Source organism: Pelobates fuscus, chromosome 8 (assembly GCF_036172605.1).
Source record: "Pelobates fuscus isolate aPelFus1 chromosome 8, aPelFus1.pri, whole genome shotgun sequence".
NCBI lineage: Eukaryota > Metazoa > Chordata > Amphibia > Anura > Pelobatidae > Pelobates > Pelobates fuscus.
Genome location: NC_086324.1, coordinates 19,366,263 through 19,387,918, shown reverse-complemented (window position 1 = coordinate 19,387,918; position 21,656 = coordinate 19,366,263). Strand labels below are relative to the sequence as shown.

Here is a 21,656-nt window from a genome sequence, read left to right as displayed (position 1 = left end):
GAACACTGCAGCTTGCATTGAAACAAGATCAATTCATTTCACTAAATTACAGGGTTATGACATTTACAGCTTTTCTAAGTAGCATATATTAATGTATGCTACAACATTTCAAGGGCTTGTTTTTAATGATAAATTCCGCTTAATTTACACTTATTCTTTAAAAATGACTGTTAGCTGCCTCATTGCTTATTCCTGGATTATTCCTGGTTTATTAACCCTTTGAATGCTAGTGTTATAACACTTGGCCCACACTTTCTATTAGCCGACAAGGAGTTAATGCAGGAGAAGTCTCACAATATGTCTCCAATTAACGGGTTGTGTCATGTGCTTAATGAAAATCACCAACTTGAATAATTGTTAATGAGTGATGATACACATGGCTCTGAAAATTAAGACTAAAACATTAATTAAAAGAATTATGGGAACTGTCTCCCTTAATTTTGTGCTACGACTCACAGGGTTATTTACGAATGTCAGAGATCAAATGAGTTTCAAATTTAAGGTCGAAATAGCCAAACTGGGGAAAAAATGTGTTTGTGATGCTTTCAGTTAAGCTACTGTGACACTCCACACATAAAGCTTAAATTTTAAATTCATGTTGAATTCATATTGAATTCTCACTTTGCAGAATAACCCAATCAGCCTTATTGTTGAATGGAGCATTAATTAAACTTTGCCATCGTGATAGAAATAAAAATGCTATCCAAGAGGTAAGAACATGTTTTGATCTGTTCCTGAAAAGTACGCTCCAGTTGCTGTTCGGCAAACCTATACTTTGTGGTTGCTGGCTCGGTTACAAAGGGAAGAGGGTTTAATACATTTTCTCGTTCTCTGTGTGACACATGATTTATCAAATGGTCTGTTCTAAAACATGGGGCAAACAAGGAAAATGGAGAAGTCAAGAACAGAATGTATCTTCGTGTTTCAATGGTTTCCATGGTTATTGGCCCACTTTTAGTACCTTAGGCCATTTGTTAGAGTTAGGAATTTGATAAATGTGCTCCATGGTGAATATCTGTAGCCCCAGTAGAGAAAATACTTTCTCCGTTGGGTGAAAGTCAGTACCCCTAACAGAAGAAAAGGATAATATGTTTGTTATTTTAGATTTGTTTAAAACAAAACCACCTCTTGTTTTCTTTCTTATTTATTTGGGGAGTGTTTTGTTTTCTTCTTATTAAAGGACCACTATAGTGCCAGGAAAACAAACTAGAGTCCCCAGTGCCGGGCTGAAGGGGGTTAAACACTCACCTTTCTCCAGTGCCGGGCTCCCTCGGCGCTGGGGACTCTCCTCCTCCTTCGGTCGTCATCGGCTGAATGCGCATGCGCGGCAAGAGCCGCACGTGCATTCAGCCAGTCCATAGAAAAGCATTCTCAATGCTTTCCTGTGGACGCTGGCGTCTCCTCACTGTGAAAATCACAGTGAGAAGCGCGTAAGCGCCTCTAGCAGCTGTCAGTTTCTCTGAAATTGCTATGTTTACATCAGGCAGGGTTAACCCTAGAGGGACCTGGCACCCAGACCACTTCATTAAGCTGAAGTGGTCTAGGTGCCTATAGTGGTCCTTTAATTTTTTTCTGTTATTGATAGCAGTATTTTTTACCAATTTCTTTAGCAATGTATTATGGCAGGCATCCATTTGACATGTAATTGTAAGTCTAGATATTGGAAAGTAGAGGACCTTGTTGCACATAAGAATATATAGCCATCAGCATGTCATTTAAAGTGAGATTTTTATTGAAATTTTAGACCTACCGATGACAGTGTTTCTACACCAATCATTGCCTTTAAAGGCCATTTTTAGAAGGACATTGACTAATGTGTTGAAATGTTGCCACCAGTGGTTTTGATAGTTCATTAAAACCTACTGGGGTCCACCTGACTTCTTGGGGGTCCTTGGAATGCTTGCTCAACTTGATACATATATTTCTGGGTAAGTAACGGACACTTGGATATGATGATTATACGTCCCGTTAAGGCTGACTGATATGATACTATGTTTGCTTTTTTCATTTTCCCACCTGTATTAATTGTATTTTTATAATGTGTACACTTACAGGCTTGGTAAGAAAGAAAGGACCAGAGGGGGGTTGCTTCTGGTCTACTGTGTACTCTGAAAAAGAAGAGGGATAAGGGGCTAACTTGTTATACAGTGCTGTGACTAAAACCCATTGTGCGGTAAAAGGAGCATTGTATTTCAATGGACATTTCCTAAACGGACTGTAAAAAACCCTATTGTGAGACTTTGATACATATTTTGCTTTATCCATCCGTCTTTGGTTCAAAGACCACATGTTGTCAGATAGTAAAGTGTGTTTGATGTAAATATTTGAAGGTCATTTTTTATTTTACTCTCCAGCGCTCAGCATTGATTTATTCATTTCTTTCTCTCTCATGTAATCGGGAGCTTGAAGGTTTTTCTGATGACCCACTTTGGTATGCAACACACCCCTTTCCGCGTCTTATTTAGAATGAATTTATTTTGATCTGACGGTTCACTGTTACGGCGGTGATAACAGGCCCGTAGCAGCGAGATCAGTTTTGACACAGAAAGATGGGTCTTGGTCAGGACTTTTCAAGGTTTGGATATTTCTTTGCTTTGTTTTTGCGTAATCCTAATTTGACATCCCTTCAGTTTGTGAATTGGCAATTTGATGCCAAATATTGAGATTGGGAGGGTAGAAGTATATATTAAAAACAGTGTAAAACAGTGTAAGTTGTATATTGTGCACAATAACTGAATGGAACCGAATTGTTAAGTCTTACAAACACAGCTTTTAAAAAAAGCTACTCCCTTACTTTGTGTCGCACAGAATAGCTAGTAGCTGGAATTTGGGAAAAAGAGCAGTTGTGTTTGTTGAATTAAAAAAAAAATATATATGATTTGATTTGGCGGGAGGGGGTAACGATTCCTAAAATACTAGCCAGTGTAAATATGACTGTTATGACTTCCTGTTACTTATAGTACCTGTTTCTTAAAGGAGCACTGTAAACACCATAACCACTGCATGTTGTCTCTTTTTTTTGTTCTGTGAAAGCACATGGTGGCTGTAATCTAACTTGGGGACTACAATATTCCACTATCCCATCCCAATCAGATGTCTCAAGACACATGTAGAAGATGCAGACTGATTGCATGCACAGAGTTTATAAGGCATTACTCAGAGAGGACTGCTGCTGATCGTAAATTTGCTGTCCGTGGTCCTGCAGAAAGGAAATACAGCATTGCTGCAAACAAAAAGCCTAGCCAGCAACTCTGTTCAGCAGCTTGCGCCTGTTGAGTCTTTTAATAGCCAGCTCACTGGTAATTAACAAAATCTATGCTACATGTTTTAGGCAGTGTGATGGTAATTGACTGAAACAACTAACACAGCAGCTATGTAGAGCCAAGACTCGCAAAGCTGTTTACGTTGTGCTTGTATTACAAAGCTTCCAGAGTTACCAAATCTAGATCTTGTGTTACGATAGAATACTAGTTCCATAGGTTAATGTCGGCTGCTGTGGATTGCCACGCCATGGCGCTGGATGTTCTGTGGCAGACATGGCAGCTCTAGAAATGTTGGCTGCTGTGGATTGCCAATCCCATGGCGCTGGATGTTCTGTGGCAGACGTGGCAGCTCTAGAAATGCCGGCTGCTGTGGATTGCCACGCCATGGCGCTGGATGTTCTGTGGCAGACATGGCAGCTCTAGAAATGCCGGCTGCTGTGGATTGCCAATCCCATGGCGCTGGATGTTCTGTGGCAGACATTGCTGCTCTAGAAATGCCGGCTGCTGTGGATTGCCACGCCATGGCGCTGGATGTTCTGTGGCAGACGTGGCAGCTCTAGAAATGTCGGCTGCTGTGGATTGCCAATCTCATAGCGCTGAATGTTCTGTGGCAGACATGGCAGTTCTAGAAATGTCGGCTGCTATGGATTGCCAATCCCATGGCGCTGGATGTTCGGTAGCAGACATGGCAGTCCAAGGTGTAAAATTACAGATGATTGTAATAAAACAAGCAATATCTGCTTATATATAGGGATATACTACTAAGCTCTATTTTTTTTTTTTTTTGTCAATCTTTCTTTTATTGAGGCAGAAGTTAAATGGGATACAGAATAAAGAGGAGGGGATGCATAGTAATTGTACATAGTGGGATCATTGTAACACAGTAGTACATCTCCTACGATTGGTAGCCTCATTTTTTTATTAAGTACGCTTTCCAAAGGGTTAAGAACTTGTATTGAGTAGTAGTTATGAAGGTAGCTTCGAACTATACGGTGGTACCGTCAGCGTTAAAGTAAAAGAAACAAGAGTAAAACTGATGAAAAACATATGAAATACAATCTATGCTTGACTTGGCGTGGAAATAACAGAGAAATAGACAGGCTATGGGACACACAGCCTGGTTAAGCAGTTATTCTGAGCTGGGTTCAGGCTAATTAGGCATAAGATGTTGCTACACAAGTTGTATATATTGATATCGCTTTCCCATAATGCTTCCCTACTCTGCTTATCAGGACATGCAATTTATACGATTAACTAGGGCAAAACTAGTGTGCTTAGTCATAAAGTATGCTCAGGGAAAATATGCTAACTAAGAATAGTTATAGGCATCTGCCACGCTGTGCCCAGGCTATGCTTATCTGATGATTTGTAGTCCAGGAGAGCTCAGATGGTAACACAAGTTTAGGGAGTACCAGTCCACCTCATATGTTGTGCTGCGTCCGTGTCGGGTGCCCCTGGTCACTGGCTTGGTGTCTGACATCCATTTCAGCCTATTCCCCTCTGCGGCAGTGATGAAGTTCGGGCAATCCAGCCTGCGCCCCCCAGACTTCCGTTCAGGCTTCTGGTCCCCCTTTTGGTTGTGTTCGGCTCTCGATATCGGGGTCCCCTGGGTTGCTGATCGGGCTTGTGTGGGCGGGAGGCATACAGTGCATCAGGTCGTGTATGGCAGGGGATTCCCGTGTGGTTCTGCTGTCTCGTAAGGGTGCTGCTCCGTGCCGGCTCATGCCAGGTAGCTAGGGGTCTTCCAGTCTGGTGCCTTCTCCCACCCTGGTCAGTGCTCACCCAGAGATGCAAGGTGCTCCGAGGGGGCGACCACAGAGTGAGTCCCCGTTGGGCATTTGGGTGACTCACCACCGGTCGGCGGGTAAGTTGCTTGGGCCGCCATCTACTCGCTCTCCTCCGGCTTCCCGCTTTCCAGTTCTCCCCTGAGGCCCGGTTAACAGTCGCGGGTTGCCTGCTGGAGCTTCGTGGGGTAGTTATCAGTGGGGTTTCCTCTGGGGCATCCCCATTGGTAGCGAGCTTGGCCCAGAAATCTGCGAACAGACGGTCGAGCCGTTCTGAAAGGGGGGGTAGTGGGAGCCCCGGTGCTGGGTGATGTGCGGCGTCTGCCATCTTGTGCCTCGTGGGTTCGATGTTGTCGATGATAAGTCGAGCGTGTTGCCCCAGTCCTGGGCCATGGGCTGCTTTTGCCGGGATAACCCTCTCCGGCAGGGGGGGGGGGGGGAATGGAGTGTGCCGGGGAGACCGTCAGCGATGTGGGCCACAGTCGGCTGAAGGAGCGGCCGCCTCCTCCGCGCCGTGTGTGTAGGCCGCATGTAGGCCTCGGATCGATCCCCTGGCTGCAACCTGCCGATTTTGATCTCGGCTCTGCTTATGCAGTACTGTGGTGGTATGTCCTTGTCTCTAGGGCTCTAAAGCAGGCATATGGTGGTTTGGTTTCAGGATTTTTCTTGGGTTTTTGCTTTTTTGGCTCAGAGCTCATCTAGTGTGCGACTGAGCTGCTTGGCTGCCAGGCTCCGCCCCACTAAGCTCTATTTTTTTCTAGATAATTGTCCTTCCAGTCTGTATCACAGTCTCTTGGCATCTTCCAGGTGGGGCTTTGGTAGCAGATGTCATGGCACTGATACAGTTTTTTCAGCCATTTGAGCTTTCTCAGGGCGCAATGATGTCCGTCTCATGCTCGTCCTTAAAAATTCTCCTCAAATCTTAGCTCTCCTAATCAGGAAAAAAATTTCTATTCCATATTCTTAATTCTCTTTAATGCACAAAAATCAGTAGGCTTACATTTTCTTAGCAGAGTACATATGGAACTCATTTAATAAGCTGTGTCATTAAAGTATATATTCATACATTTATATTAGTAAAGCATGTGTTTAAGCTGATTAGAATTACATTTCTATGGTGCATAAAAAATTTACGAAAATAGCACATTATAGAGATAAATACATAATTCTCATTTATTACGCATTAATTTACCATCAAAACATGTCTATTAAAATTACATTAAATAAAAAAGCAACCTGCTGCTATAAATGAAGAAATCCAGAAATTAAGAAGTATATTAAAAAGAAACCTATGATAGGAAAGTAAACAAATCGAAATATTTTATTTCTTTAGGATTTACAGTGCTCTAATTCATGTAAACATCTAATCTCTTCCTTTCCAGCAATAATCTCGTCCCATTCAAGGTTTTGCAATAAATTTGAATTCTCTAGGACCTTAAATGGTCACTATAGGCATCAGAATGCCTGCAGTTTAATGTAGTGGTTCTGGGGCATATAGCATATCCCAGCAGTGTAAATGATGCCTTTACTGCGAAAAGGCAATGCTTACATTGCTACCTAACGCCACCTCTAGTGGAAAGCCACTTAAGGGACTTACTGTGTTCAGTTCTAGAAAGATTTCAGGATTGACATTCACTGTATCCACGCTCTGAACAGTCACCATAAAGATGTATTGATGCAATGCATCTCTTTGAGGAGATACTGATTGGCAGAGCGTGGTGATTTGCCATTCATGCGCACTAGTCTGCCAATGCTTTGGGGAAGCTTTGGAATGACTGGGATAATCAGGTTTGATGAAATTGGCCAGCAAAGATGACCGACGCACTGGAGAATACAAGGTAAGTAAAAAAGATATTCCATTGCAGCTTCTTTTGCCTCATGTTAGCAATTCAGATTTAAAAGGCTGAAAAGCTGGAGCTTGGTCAATAGCCTATTATGGGAAATAGAGACGTTGTGATAAGTTTTCATTTTAGAAATGCCCATATCATGCATCCGTGAGTGTCATCTTGAAGCCTCTACAGTGTGCTACAACTGTGTATGCACTTTGTCACCCACAAAGCGAACAATATTGAAGATGAATTCTTTTACTGTAAGTTACAGCAGGGTATCTGAATTCTATACGAATTTACCTTTGTGGATGGGGAAACTGTCAGGAAAATTAACAAAATCCACAGTTATGAGTCACTGAGGTTTTCTAACAGAGCAATCGCTCTTTCGTTCACCAAAATAACTCATTTGATCTCTATAATGTGCTCTACATCTTGTATGTTCTAAACTTTAAAAAACAAAGAAAAATTAAATGATTCCCAATTTCATGGAATTCACATTTCAAGTGTCAACGAATTCCAACACAATTTAGTGTATGCAAGCAATAGTAAACCATCCCACCACATATCATGTCAGGAGCACGTATAAGGAGATAGGTCTGCTTGTGCAAATTCATCTCGGGGCTTACAAAAAGGGACCATGATGGGGGACAGGGTGTAACGATAGACTAGTGCTTCATATTGCTTTATTCAATAGAGAAAGTATGGGGTGGGAACAATGGCTACTTGCAATGTAAGCTGTTGTACTTGAATATCATGGAGATAAATATTTATATTTGTGGCTTTTGTTTATTTTTTTTTAGTTTGAAAAGGAGAAACAGCATGATATCCGTTCCTTCTTTTCACCCAAACCTGATGGCGAAGGTAAAAAGCGTAAACGAGTAGAGGATGATGGGAACATTACACACGTAGAGAAGGTGGAACAAGGAGAAGTCCAGATGGAAGACGAAGAGGAAGTGGTCTTTGTAGATAAGAAATCTGGTGTAGATGACGTTGAGGTTGTGCTTGTTGATGAGCTTCCCCCAGACAATGACTTTGAGCAACAAACCAAGCGTTTCCGTCAAACAGATATACAAACACCCAAGAGTACTCAAACCCCTAAAAGTACTCCAGCCCGTAAAAGGAAATCGTGGAGTGGAAAGCCCTCTGTGTTGTTCTCCACACCAAAGACTCGGGGTCTTTCTGAAGGCACCTCCCTTACACCGCAAAAATTTCCATTGGTGGAGAAGAAATGGGACTGCGCAACATGTACTTATACCAATAATTCCTTGCTCCCGTACTGCGAGATCTGTGAGAGTCCCAGAGATGACAATGGTGAGAGCACAGGAATTATTTAAAGTGGAATTATCTCCTAATTAAAATTGTTTTTCGCATAACCGTTATATCCCAGGGATTAAAAAAAATACATATTGTTCCTTGGATAGGTGGTGGCTACCTGTTATACATGCACATTGTTGTCAGTGTGATTGCTCTCAGCCAATGAGCAAAGCACTTCTTAGGGACGTCTTGCTCTCCAGCATTAGTAGTGGAGACAGGGAGCAGGGTCTGGCAAACCCAATTAAGAAACTGTTCAAAAACAGTTTGATTACTTAAAATGTGTCGGCTGGCACCTTAACCCCTACAGCCAGCTACAGTGTTTATGGTACTTGGAGTGTTTCTATAAGAATCTACATGGTGGGGAATAATATATATATATATATATATATATATATTTTTTTTTTTTAATGATTTGCTTTTGTTGAAAATTCAAGACTTATCTGGCACAGCCTGGCATTAGATGCAAATTACAATTGTTCCATGAGATTGCAACAGGCAAAATGGAAGTGGTAAGTTCAAAAAATGCGACAGTGCTCTAACACCGGGTGTGTAAATTTAGATGATTCTGCTAGTTTGCAGAGAACAAATGCATATAAGATCATAGAGGGAACATATCTACAATATTTAATGAAAATCCTTGCTTATCGTAAATTCAGAGCTATCTTTAAAACATTCTGCAGATAGCTGTGAATCTTTTTTTTTTTTTTCTCCACCGTATATTACCCTAGCATGTAGCGCAGAGCAGGTTTTTGTTTGGATCTTATAATAACCTGCTTAGTCGCAGTATCCTGTCTTGGGATTATTGCTGCAATTAGCATGGTTTCAGTGAGGTGATACAAAGGCATCTGTGCGTGATCTGCTTTTGATACATTTCATATGACAAGAATATTGTGGAGTATGTTTTACAGCTAGTGCCTCTTTAAGCCCCTGAACTGGAGAAGGCAAATAAGGTTATGCATATTTAAAAATGCTGGCACAGAGGGACCGCAAACTCCACCTGGTCATCAATCTGTAAATGTGTCTCCTGCAAAAGTGAAAGGTGCCAATTTCTGTCAAAACCGTATGTTCAGAGCTCCTATGGCATGGCATTAAGCTGGCACAAATGGACATTTCTGATTAATGTCAGCGGGATGTGAATTCAATGGGCAGGAGCCGAGGTCCCGTTTCTATGGCAGCAAATAAGCCCAACATTCACAGCCCTGCTGATTCCTTCGTCTTTCTTAAGATTTCTGATAAAAAAAGGGCAATAAAATTATAGATTTTCTGCGCTTTCACAGGCTTAATGACGCCACGTGTTCATTACATGGTAACTTTTTGTGAGACCGCAAAGATTATGAGCCAAAGTTTTGCTGTTCTAAATAATTTTAAGTATTCTAGAACTTCAGATGGGCGGGTCGTGAAACATAGAACGCAGAGACACCCTGTATAGAGTATGGTCGTTCTGTTCTATAGGTCTGCACTTTATTCATAATATTTTTTTTTATTAATAAAGCTTCTTCATTTTTTTTATAGCTCTGTAGATTGTTTTAAGCAATCAAACCAAATCAATCGAGCCAATTTGTCAAATCAGTGGATGTCAGCGTTGCTCTTTAGCTGTTGTCAAACTACAGTTGCGTTGCTGAGCCAACCACAAACACACTTCTTTACTTTCAGTATGGTTTCTGAAGATCATGGGATGTGTAGAGCTAATTGCAAATAACTCCAGATATAATTGTAACTTAAATCTGCATCCCTTATTTTGGGCAATACATAGGTCAAAACCCTTATTTTATATTTCTTTAAAGGAACACTCCACTTACTTAATTATTTATTTGTTTACCAGATATACACCCAAATAAAACCTACATGTATTTTTTTCCTCCATGTTTTATTTGGTAGGTATATGCAGAAACAGCTTAGAAATGTTGTAGACCTACTGTCTGGAGCCTTTGCAAGCCGTCCCCTTTATCCCAGACACAGGCTTTCAGGCTGTGCAGCGAATATGACGTCTCATTGAGAAGCTCCTGTGAATTAACACACAGACCAAGGCATTCATATCTCTACAGTCCTCCACTGCCTGGTGGGAGGGTGGCAGTTTAGTAGAGCTGGGGTCCCTCTATATTTTGTATTATGTTTTCTCAAAACTACAATTTTTATTGTTTCTGTCTTATAAAGTATCCCATAATTAAACTGCTCGAAATTGTTCTTATCATGTGTTTCCTATTGGCTCCCTTATTTATTTTGGGTCTCATTGTATTTGCCCACGTTCTGCGATAATTGTTTTAATCTGCATCTGGTTTTTCTTTTTTTCTTTTTCTACAATCATGAAATCTTTACATTGTCAACACATAATATTGGCGATACCTCAAGCAAGGAGCCAGTTTCTGTGAAAGAGTTATTTACCGCTCTTGTGAGCAGGGTTAAGGCCTAAGATGCCTGGAGGGAATACATATAGTTCCTGTAGATACTGTAGCAAGCTGTGGTGGACCATGGTAAAGAGTTTAAAGGTTCCATGAAGTCTGGGGTGTAGTAACAGTACTTCAGTTTCCCTGTAATGATTCATGTAACTCTGTTTAAAAAGACAGGGTTTTAGTAATTGGCCTTATAGGATTTTAAAGTATGTTTTAATCTATATGAAAGTGAACCACAACTTCATTTTTTTCATATATCTGTAAAGATATAGTACTTCCCCCCCTCCCAGTGTGACTGATTTAATGAATGATTAGAAAAGAATCATGAAAACAAAACAAAACTAAGCTCTCAATGTGAACATTAGGAGACAGATATAAAATGGCTTTTACATATTCATTAAACCTCCAATCATAAATCACAACAACAAAAAAAAGCCTAAACATTTGACGTGTGTTTCTTTCCTGAAATGCTTGGTTGATTCCTGCTCTGTTTAAAGATTCATTTATAAATAATATCGAGTGATGTCTCCTGTTTTGCTGTGTTTTTTTTCTGGAGCTTAAAGTACTACAACTTGTGCTTCTTCACTCTGCAAAATAAAAATATGCAGGTTGTACAAAACTATATTATACCCAGAATATATTTTGTCTGGCTGCCCAAAGTTTAATGCCAAAGGGTGTGAGGCAGGGAAGGGTGCTCATGTTGCTCTGCCTAGGGGTACCCGGGGAATTTATCAGACTCTGAATGTATGCGTGCTCTGAATATCAGATTGTTCATGCTTCTCTGCCGGAAGGAAGACAAAGTTTACTTTTTTTGTTTAACGGGAGGTAAGTCGTGTTTTGGCATGTAGCTAGCAAACCTAGAAATGAGAATTTGTATCCGTTTGTTCCGTACATACAGAACTTCAGCTTTAAAATGTAAGTGTGTCTTTAAAGTTTATTCGGCTTTTTATCTCTTTTCAGGTTAGTATCGATTTTTTTTTTGTGTGTGCTGTTAAGCTGTTTCCACTGATCAAAATTCTTCTCTCTGTTTCTTCATGGGCCTTAAAATTTCCTTATTTCCTTTATGCTGAAATTTTTATTTTATTTTTGCTGTTTTTTTTGTTTTTTTTGTATAGGAAAAGATTTCAAGAATAAGGAGTTAGCAGTCAGCTTGGATGTCATTCAGAGCAATAAAGAAAATCAAAAGCAGAATGATGGGGATAACGAGCTCGCCGACTGCACTCAGCGGGAAGCGTCCCCAGCTCCTACAAGCATAATACACAGGGATCATTTAATAAACATTGAAAACAACAACTTAGAACCCAACCCTGAGGAAAAATCAGGAACCACTGAAGCAGGTAACGGGAAAAGCTGGCGTTCCTCAAAACCGCCATGGCTAAATGTTTAGTTGATAGAAAGACTGGCTGATAGATAGACTTCTTTTTTTTTGTGCTATGTGTGTAGGGAATCATTTCGCGATGTTCTATTCTCTGTTTAATTAACCTTTTTATAACTTGTTTTTGTCACAACATGATGCCTAGGTCTGCTTTCTGTAAGGTAATTGCCATTTGCGAATGACATTTGGCATGGGTAATAAAGAGAACACAGGTTCTGTTCATCCTCTTTAGAATCTTAACAAGAGTAATGGGACCTGTCGTTACTCTGTTAATCAAACATTCTGCCAATGAAATATCCTGTTTTCAGGAAGTTTTTCTGTTTCTATTGATCCTGGTAATAGTTTTCCCTTTCTAATCATTCTTTAATCATTTTACAGTTCTCAATCTATAATATTAATTACATTCACTTGTTATATTTTTTTTATCTTTCTTTCTATATTTACTTTATCATATTTTTCTTTACCGCTAAATCTCAGATTTTCTTGATTTGTCCCCCTCTGTCTTTGTCTTCCCATCATAACCAGCTTTCTGACATGTCCCCCTTTAACTAGATCTGTTCTCAAGGTTCGTCTTTTCTCATCCACTTTTCTCTTCCTTCCTTTTACCATTCCTTTCCATGTCCCTCATACACTGTACACGTCCTTTACTATTGTTTCTGTTAATTATTATTATTGCCATTTATATAGCGCCAACAGATTACGTTGCGCTTTACAATATTATGAGAGGGGATTTAACTATAAATAGGACAATTACAAATAAACTTACAGGAACAATAGGTTGAAGAGGACCCTGCTCAATTGAGCTTACATTCTATAGGAGGTGGGGTGTAAAACACATTAGGACAGGAATTTGCAATCATATAAGGTGGGCTGCCCTTTAGGAGAGGGCAAGAGACAGGTATGTGAGGTAGGGGTTAGTCTTGGAGGCCATACGCTTTCCTAAAGAGATGGGTTTTAAGGCACTTCTTAAAAGAGACAAGACTAGGGGAGAGTCTGATGGCGGTAGGCAGGCTATTCCATAGGAAGGGAGCCGCCCGCGAGAAGTCCTGCAAGCGCGAGTTGGCCATACGGGTGCGGACAACGGACAGGAGGTGGTCACGGGCAGAGCGGAGAGACCGAGAAGGGACATACCTATGGATCTGTGAGGAGATATAAGAGGGGCTAGAATTATTCAGTGCTTTATAGGTGTGAGTTAGTACCTTGAATTGACTCCTATAGCATACAGGAAGCCAATGTAAGGACTGGCAGAGGGGTGAGGTGTGAGAGAAACGACTAGAGAGGAAAATCAGTCTAGCAGCAGCGTTCATTACGGACTGTAGGGGTGCAGTACGGCTTTTGGGAAGACCAATCAGGAGAGGGTTACAATAATCCATGTGGGAAATTACTAGAGCATGGACAAGCTCCTTGGTAGTATCTGGTGCAAGAAAGGGGCGGATGCGGGCTATGTTTTTAAGATGGAACCTACAGGATTTGGCAACATGCTGCATGTGAGGCTCAAAGGTGAGACCAGAGTCAAGTATGACGCCAAGACAGCGCGCTTGCAAGGATGGATTGATGTTGGTACCACAAACTTGAAGGGAGAGCGAAAGAGGAGGATCAGTATTAGGAGGAAGAAAGACAAGGAGCTCAGTTTTTGAGAGATTGAGTTTCAGAAAGCGGGAGGACATCCAGTCAGAGATGGAAGAAAGGCAAGCAGTGACACGTTGCAGGACGGCAGGGGAGAGGTCCGGGGAGGAGAGATATAGCTGGGTGTCATCAGCGTACAGGTGGTAGTGGAATCCAAAACACGGGTAAAGACAAGTCTTTCCAGAAGCTTTAAGGGAAAAGGGAGCAGGGAAATGGGACGGTAGTTAGAGGGGGTGGACGGGTCGAGGGATGTTTTTTTTAGTATAGGTACTACAGTGGCATGTTTAAGGTCAGCAGGGACGATGCCAGAAGAGAGCGAGCAGTTGAAGATGTGTGTTAGAGAAGGCACGAGACAAATGGAGAGAGATCTGATAAGGTGAGATTGGACAGGATCGAGCGGGCAAGTGGTGGGGCGAGAGGAGCAAAGAAGAGCAGCCACCTCTTGGTCAGTAGCTGGGGAGAATGTCTGAAGGATAGGAAAGGCATGATCTATGCGTGATTGAGAAACAGAAAGGCAAGGAGGGGAGAATTCTTTCCTTAGCTGTTCAATCTTGTCAGTGAAGTAACATGCAAAGTTATCAGCAGTAAGGTTAGTTTGGGGGGTGGCCACAGCAGGGCGAAGAATAGAATTAAAGGTGTCAAAGAGACGCCTGGGGTTGCGGGAACATGAACTAATGAGAGAGGAAAAATAGGACTGTTTGGCAAGGGCTGCACAGTATGAACACAATATGAATCTATAATGGAGAAAGTCTGATTGGGTGCGGGACTTCCTCCAGGAGCGTTCAGCACAACGGGAGCATCTTTGCAGGTAGCGCGTTGATTTAGTATGCCATGGTTGGGGGCGGGTCCTCCTTGAGGTGCTTGTTTGGAGTGGCGCTGCAGTGTTCAAGGCAGATGTAAGAGTAGAGTTATATATGGAGATGGCCAGTGAAGGACAGGAGAGGGAAGGGATGGACAGCAGTTGTGAATCAATGTCAGCTGACAACTGTTGGAGATCAAGATAATTAAGGTCCCTCCTGAGTTGAGGGGGGTTAGGCTGAGGTTGTTGGGTGAGGGGGTACGCGAGAGCAAATGATAAGAGGTGGTGATCAGAGAGTGGATATGGAGTGTTGCAGATATTAGATACTGTACATGCATAAGTGAAGATTAGGTCAAGGGTATTGCCAGCTACATGGGTGGGAGAATTTGCCCACTGCGATAGCCCGAAGGAGGAAGTAATTGAAAGTAGTTTAGTGGCTGCAGAGGTCAAAGGTGGGTTTATAGGAATATTGAAGTCCCCGAGAATTAGGGATGGAATGTTAGAAGAGAGGAAATAGGGTAGCCAGGCAGCAAAGTGGTGAAGGAAGAGAAGAGGGGAACCAGGGGGACGGTAAATAACAGCAATGTTAGCAGAGAAGGGTTTGAAAAGGCGAATTGAGTGTATTTCAAATGACGGGAAAGAGAGGGAAGGGGGGGGAAGGGGGGTGGGAAGAGGTTTAAAAGAGCAGTGAGGGGAGAGGAGAAACCCAACACCACCACCTTTACATTCAGAGTTTCTTGGGTTGTGGGTAAGTTGGAGACCACTGAAGGACAAAGATGCAGGGGTGGCAGTGTCAGAGGGGGAGAGCCAGGTTTCTGTTAAGGATAGTAAATCTATTGAACGAGAGATGAAGTCATGGACAGCAGTGGATTTAGTTACTGTATATACTCGAGTATAAGCCGACCCGAATATAAGCCGAGGCCCCTAATTTTACCCCAAAAAACTGGGAAATCTTATTGACTCGAGTATAAGACTAGGGTGGGAAATGCAGCAGCTACTGGTAAATTTCTAAATAAAATTAGATCCTAAAAAAAATTATATTAATTGAATATTTATTTACAGTGTGTGTATATAATGAGTGCAGTGTGTGTGTATGAGTGCAGTGTGTGTGCGTATATATTAATTGTTTATTTCCAGTGTGTGTATATAATGAATGCAGTGTGTGTGTGTGTATGAGTTGTGTGTGTATGAGTTGTGTGTGTGTGTGAGTGCTGTGTGTGTGTGAGTGCAGTGTGTGTGAGTGCAGTGTGTGTGAGTGCAGTGTGTGTGAGTGCAGTGTGTGTGATGCAGTGTGTGTGAGTGCAGTGTGTGTATATGAATGAAGTGTGAGTGTGTGTGAGTGCAGTGTGTGTATATGAATGAAGTGTGAGTGTGTGTGTGAGTGCAGTGTGTGTATATGAATGAAGTGTGAGTGTGTGTGATGCAGTGTGTGTTTGTGTATGTGTTGGTGGGGTGGGCATTTAATATATTATTAATTATAATTTTTTTATATTATTATTTTTTATATTATTACTAATTATTTAATTATTATTTTTTAAAAAAAATTTTATATTATTATTTTTTTTTTGTATTATTATTTAATTATAATTTTTTTAATTATATATTTTTTTCGTTCCCCCTCCCTGCTTGATACATGGCAGGGAGGGGGGCTCCTTCCCTGGTGGTCCAGTGTCATTGGTAGTTCAGTGGGGGGGAGAGGGGGGCTGGCAGAGCTGTACTTACCTGTCCTGCAGCTCCTGTCAGCTCCCTCCTCCTCCGCGCGGTCTGTGCAGCTCCCTCTGTCAGCTCCCAGTGTAAGTCTCGCGAGAGCCGCGGCTCTCGCGAGACTTACACTGGGAGCTGACCGAGGTGCTGAACGGACGGCGCGGAGGAGGAGAGAGCTGACAGGAGCTGCAGGAAAGGTAAGTACAGCTCTGCCAGCCCCCCTCTCCCACCTGTCTGTATTATGGCAATGCAAATTGCCATAATACAGACTCTGACTCGAGTATAAGCCGAGTTGGGGTTTTTCAGCACAAAAAATCTGCTGAAAAACTCTGCTTATACTCGAGTATATACGGTATATTGCAAACAGAGCGTGCCTGGCACATTCCTCCACTGTGTCAGGGAGAGCTCCGGGGTTAGTGGTAGGAAAAGGAGTTAGATTATAGGTTGGGATTATAGATTGTATTAAAGGTTGCATTAAGGGTTTGAATAGAGACAATATTAAGGGTAGGATTAGAGAAATGGGTATACATGTGAGATATCATTGTACTCGAACAGCAGTGGAATACAAATATGGGGTGTGTGCAGTCGTCGGATATGCATGGTCTGTGATTTTTCCCAAAATAAACTGTATAGGGAAAAGAAACACAAAAAAATGTACTTATTTGACCTAGGTTTGTGATAAAATGTTTAAACGGACTCTATAGACACCTGGGTGCAGTGTCCCTGTCCCACTTAGTCCTGCAATGTAAATCATGCCAGTTTTAGAAATTATCTTGCAGGACTAAGACTGCCTCTAGTGGATGTCAATCGGACAGCCACTAGAGGCACTACCTGGATCCTAACGGACTCCTAAATGAACCTGGATGCCCTCACACTCAGAACAAGGACATCCTACGTCAGTGAAACCCCATCAATACTTTATTCATTATCTCCGTATTCTTCCCCTGTATATACACTACCTCCCCTGTATATACATTATCTCCATATCTTTCCCCTGGATATACATTATCTCCGTATCCTTACCCTCTAAATACACTACCTCCATATACTTCTCCTGTATATAGACAACCTCCATATACCTCCTTGTAGATACTCTACCTCCGCATCCTTATCCTATATATACAGTACCTCCGTATCCCTCCCCTGTATATACACTACTGCCGTATCCCTCCCCTGTATATACACTACCGCCGTATCCCTCCCCTGTATATACACTACCGCCGTATCCCTCCCCTGTATTTACACTACCGCCGTATCCCTCCCCCTGTATATACACTACCTCCGTATCCCTCCCCTGTATATACACTACCTCCGTATCCCTCCCCTGTATATACACTACCTCCGTATCCCTCCCCTGTGTATACACTACCTCCGTATCCCTCCCCTGTGTATATACACTACCTCCGTATCCCTCCCCTGTGTATATATACTAACTCCGTATCCCTCCCCTGTGTATATATACTAACTCCGTATCCCTCCCCTGTATATATACTACCTCCGTATCCCTCTCCTGTATATACACTACCTTCATATGTATTCTCTTTTTATTCAATACTCCTCTCTCCTTTTTTTCCCCTCTGATACTCTGTCCCCCCACCTATTCCTCTTGATTTAAAACCCTCAGCATGTTTGTCGTGCAGCAGTCTCTTTCCTTATTCACTGTCCTACATATTGTGTTTGCTTTCAGAACACTGTGAGATCTCTGTCTGTTTCCCGATGTATGATGGATTATTGTTCTGTGCCAGCAAGTATACAGATAGAATCTATTTATATAGCAAGGTATGTATACCGCCTGGCAATGAATGTCTACCGCATAATAACGAAAACAAGAAGACTTGGAGAATTAGATTCGCTCTTGTCTTGCGAATATCTGAACACTTTCAATGCCAGCTGATCCCGTAGCATATTGTTATAAAATAAAACCGTGTCTCATCTTGTATTTACTATTGATGTCTTAGAAATTGTTTTTTTTTTTTTTTTTTACCAGTGTTGTCCAATTCAAAGCCCTTAATGCCCTCTGAATGAATCATTGCTGTAAGTTCTGCTGTTACAGCTTTTGATTTATTGGAATCAGGACTCCAGCCTGCTATTCTCGATACTATTCAACCTCCCCCATTAAAATCATAAAGGCTGTTTTAAACGACCTTGTCATTATATAACTGGCAGAACACTTTGTACAATGTCATTCTTCAGTTTTTACATTATTTAACCTTCCATACATCTTGGGCCACCCCTGCTTAACTTACCTCAGGATGACATTGAAATGGTATTGAGATTGGAAGGAATGATTATAGATGGATTCTTCCCTCCTTCAGAATGGCTTATTCTAAAGTCAGTCCGTGTCAGTGGGCACTATGGGTACCTGAAACAAAGCAACCCAGATCGGGGCAACAGATATTAAAAAGAATAATCTCACGCATTACCCCCATTGTCTCATCTCCATAAATTTCCGTGCCTGTTTGCTCTCCAGGGTACTTGTGTACATATGTCTGGTGTTGTGTTTTGACTCCAAAGCTGTATTTTAGGCTTATCGTATAGCAAGAGTGTTTAAAGTGGGGGTAGCCCTTTGCTAGGATAAGAATATATTTCAGTGATTCTTCGAGAGGAAAATCGGGTGCCCAGGTTAGATCTTCACCAGATATTTCCATTTAAACCTTTAAATGTAAACTGGTCAAGTCCTCCTGTTTGTATCTAGTTTTTTTTCCCCCTTGGATTTATCCCCAGGAAGTGACAAACACTATATTTTTACATACTGCATGTGCCTCTGCAGCATGGAACATGTCACAGAACACTCAAAACACCATAGCCACTAATGCTCTTTGCATAGGCCTTGGTGCAATGAGCTTTGTGCCTCCCTTGATCCTATTCACAGGTGTAGTCACAATTTAGTCAAATCTCAGCAGCCATGTGCCCACACTATTGATGTCTGAGGTGAAACCTACATACGACTTAATTAGTATGGGCTCTCTGTAAGTCAACGTATGGCTGCGAGAAGCTGCATTCATGAGAAACAAAGTTATTTGATAAATGCATAAAAGTATGTGTGACAGCTGTATTTCATGGCATATGAAAAGCAATCAACAGTGTTGAGACTGATTGGTTGAAAAGATTAGCAACTTCCGGGTTTGTTTCTGCCCAGTCTTGTGATAATGCAGCAAATTGTAGATTTTTTTTTTTTATTACTTTTTTTTTTGTTACCCCCTGTCCAAAGTTTGGATTGTCCATTTGGATTTACTATTCCTTTTAACGGCAGTTAGCTGCTAGAATGGACTTTAATTGTTGTCCAATGCAGCAATTGGAAATTAGATACTTTATTACACTACTGGGAATATGATACAATTCCGCTCATCAATTAGGAATATATTATAAGTCTGTTTTCTGTCACACATTTCTTTCCGAGTGGACAAAAGACTCTATACCACTATTGGCAGCTGATTAATGAGGTTTCTTGTACCTTAATCATGCCTATAGATTAACATCACCACTGTCTTTAAATATCGAGTCCCTAATATGTAAAAAGAAATTGATTACACAGGAAACTCTGTGCTATGTGTTGTCATGGTGATATTTTAAGCATGTATATTAAAACTGTTTGATCTGGCTCATTACCGGTAAATGATTGCATCTCAGTATGTTAATGTAACACATCCATAAATTGCTGGTATTGATCTGAAACTGAACAGATAAATTGTAAACACGCAAACATTAATGAAAGCTGCGATTAACCTATTGCCAGAGTGAATCTGTTAATACACAAAATATTTCTCAAACATTGGAAAAGATATAAATGAATCGCAGGCATACTAGCGGAGTTTAGAAAAATCAAAGATGTCACTTATTTTCTCTGCATATCGGCATACCATAATAACTAAGTTCACACACACCATATAAAGGGTTATTCACAAAATCGTGACTTTGAATAAAGCGACTATGGAATGTTGACTTTTACACCAAAATAGCTGCATTAAACAAAAATGATTCTACACCAACTTGTTGAATTACATAGTAATATCTGTATATTTTTCATATATCTATCATCAAATGTGTTCTTTTCTATCTAAAATATACTATCTAATTTATCTAGCTACACACATAAACATACTATATTTAACACAATCTCCACCTGGGGTCAAACAGTGTTTGAAAACCGGCAGATAGTCTCAGATAGTTTTCCCTGATTCTGTACAGGGGGGCTGAAGGAGGGAAGAACATAGAGACTGTCCGCTTTCAAATAATGCCCGTCTTTGGTATGTGTATGTGGTTAAAGAATCTTGTCATATACTAAAGGTAGAGAGGAGTTTTTCAAAAACATTTTTTTTTTTTTTTTTTTTACATATATTTCATTTAAGAAGAAGAAAAAAAAAAACGATTTCAGGTTACCGGTACATTTGTCCTGTAACTACACGGGGCAATTCTGACAATAAAGGGGGGGGGGGGAAAAACGAACAAACAAAGCTGCATAGCCATTTCATTGGCTTCCATTACGATTGCTCCAGTTTTATACTTCTGTTTTTTATTAACCTTTATTCGTAACTTCCTATATAGCAGAAGCTCGTCTAAATCCATGATTAAGACAGGGATTTTATAAAAAAAAATCAAACAATTTTTGTCTATGAATATGATCCTTTAAACTATATCCTGTGCAAACACTACACAACTTTTTCTATGTGTTAACTTGTAAACTTATTACTTGACAAAGGTTTTTATTGTGTAGTAAATCTGGATATGTTTATTGCTTTATAGGATGGAGAACCACTGAATCGTAACTTTATTCCTCTGGATATCATATTAGGAAACTGGGAGGATTTACCTGAAGAGATGCAGCATAAACCAAACCGATCTTTGGTAAGAATACTATCACAGTGTCTATAGGAGGTGGAATGTCGATATGGTGCAGGCTAAAACGTTAAAGTAATATGCTACTAGTTAGGCCTTAAAGCCTTAAAGGCTGTAGCATACTCGACCGGATTGATTTTCTACTTGCCCAAGTTAGTGGTGGGTGGAAAATTTGAGCCCTGCTAGACTACGTTTAATCTCTGTGCTGTGTAATCTTTAAAAAAAATATATATATATATATATATATATATATATATATATATATATATATATATATATAAATCCTGGTTCCCCGCACTCAGTTTAATCGGTCTTGTTCAGTGCCTCGGTGCAACAACTCCAGACCTCTCTTGATAAAAGTCCGTCTGGACTGAAACGTCGACTTGAACTGCATATTTCTGCACTTTATTGCTCAATAAAGCATTTATTTGAAGTTTATTCAAGTCCTCTGAGTGCACTCTTTCGGGAATATATATATCTATCTATATATATGTGTGTGTATATATATATATATATAGAGAGAGAGAGAGAGGTAGATATCTATATATATATCTATATGTGTATGTATATATATATAGAGAGAGAGATATATATATATATATGTATATATCTATATGTGTGTGTGTGTATATATATATATATATATATAGATATGTGTTTTTAGTTTAAGGTTGCTGTTCAATTCGAGATTTTATGTTAAATATGCAAAAGATACTTTTAATTCATTTTAATTACT

The 21,656-nt window shown here is 40.6% G+C and overlaps 1 protein-coding gene across 1 annotated transcript in view; it reads left to right on the top strand.

Annotated features, from left to right (window-relative positions):
* Nucleotides 1-21,656, top strand: part of ZRANB3 (zinc finger RANBP2-type containing 3) — a 158,620-nt gene that overhangs the window by 92,842 nt on the left and 44,122 nt on the right. Inside the window, exons 13-16 of the mRNA XM_063429370.1 lie at nucleotides 7,677-8,187; nucleotides 11,696-11,917; nucleotides 17,772-17,863; nucleotides 20,828-20,929. Coding sequence (XP_063285440.1) covers nucleotides 7,677-8,187; nucleotides 11,696-11,917; nucleotides 17,772-17,863; nucleotides 20,828-20,929 — 927 coding nt within the window. The remainder of the gene's footprint in view (nucleotides 1-7,676; nucleotides 8,188-11,695; nucleotides 11,918-17,771; nucleotides 17,864-20,827; nucleotides 20,930-21,656) is intronic.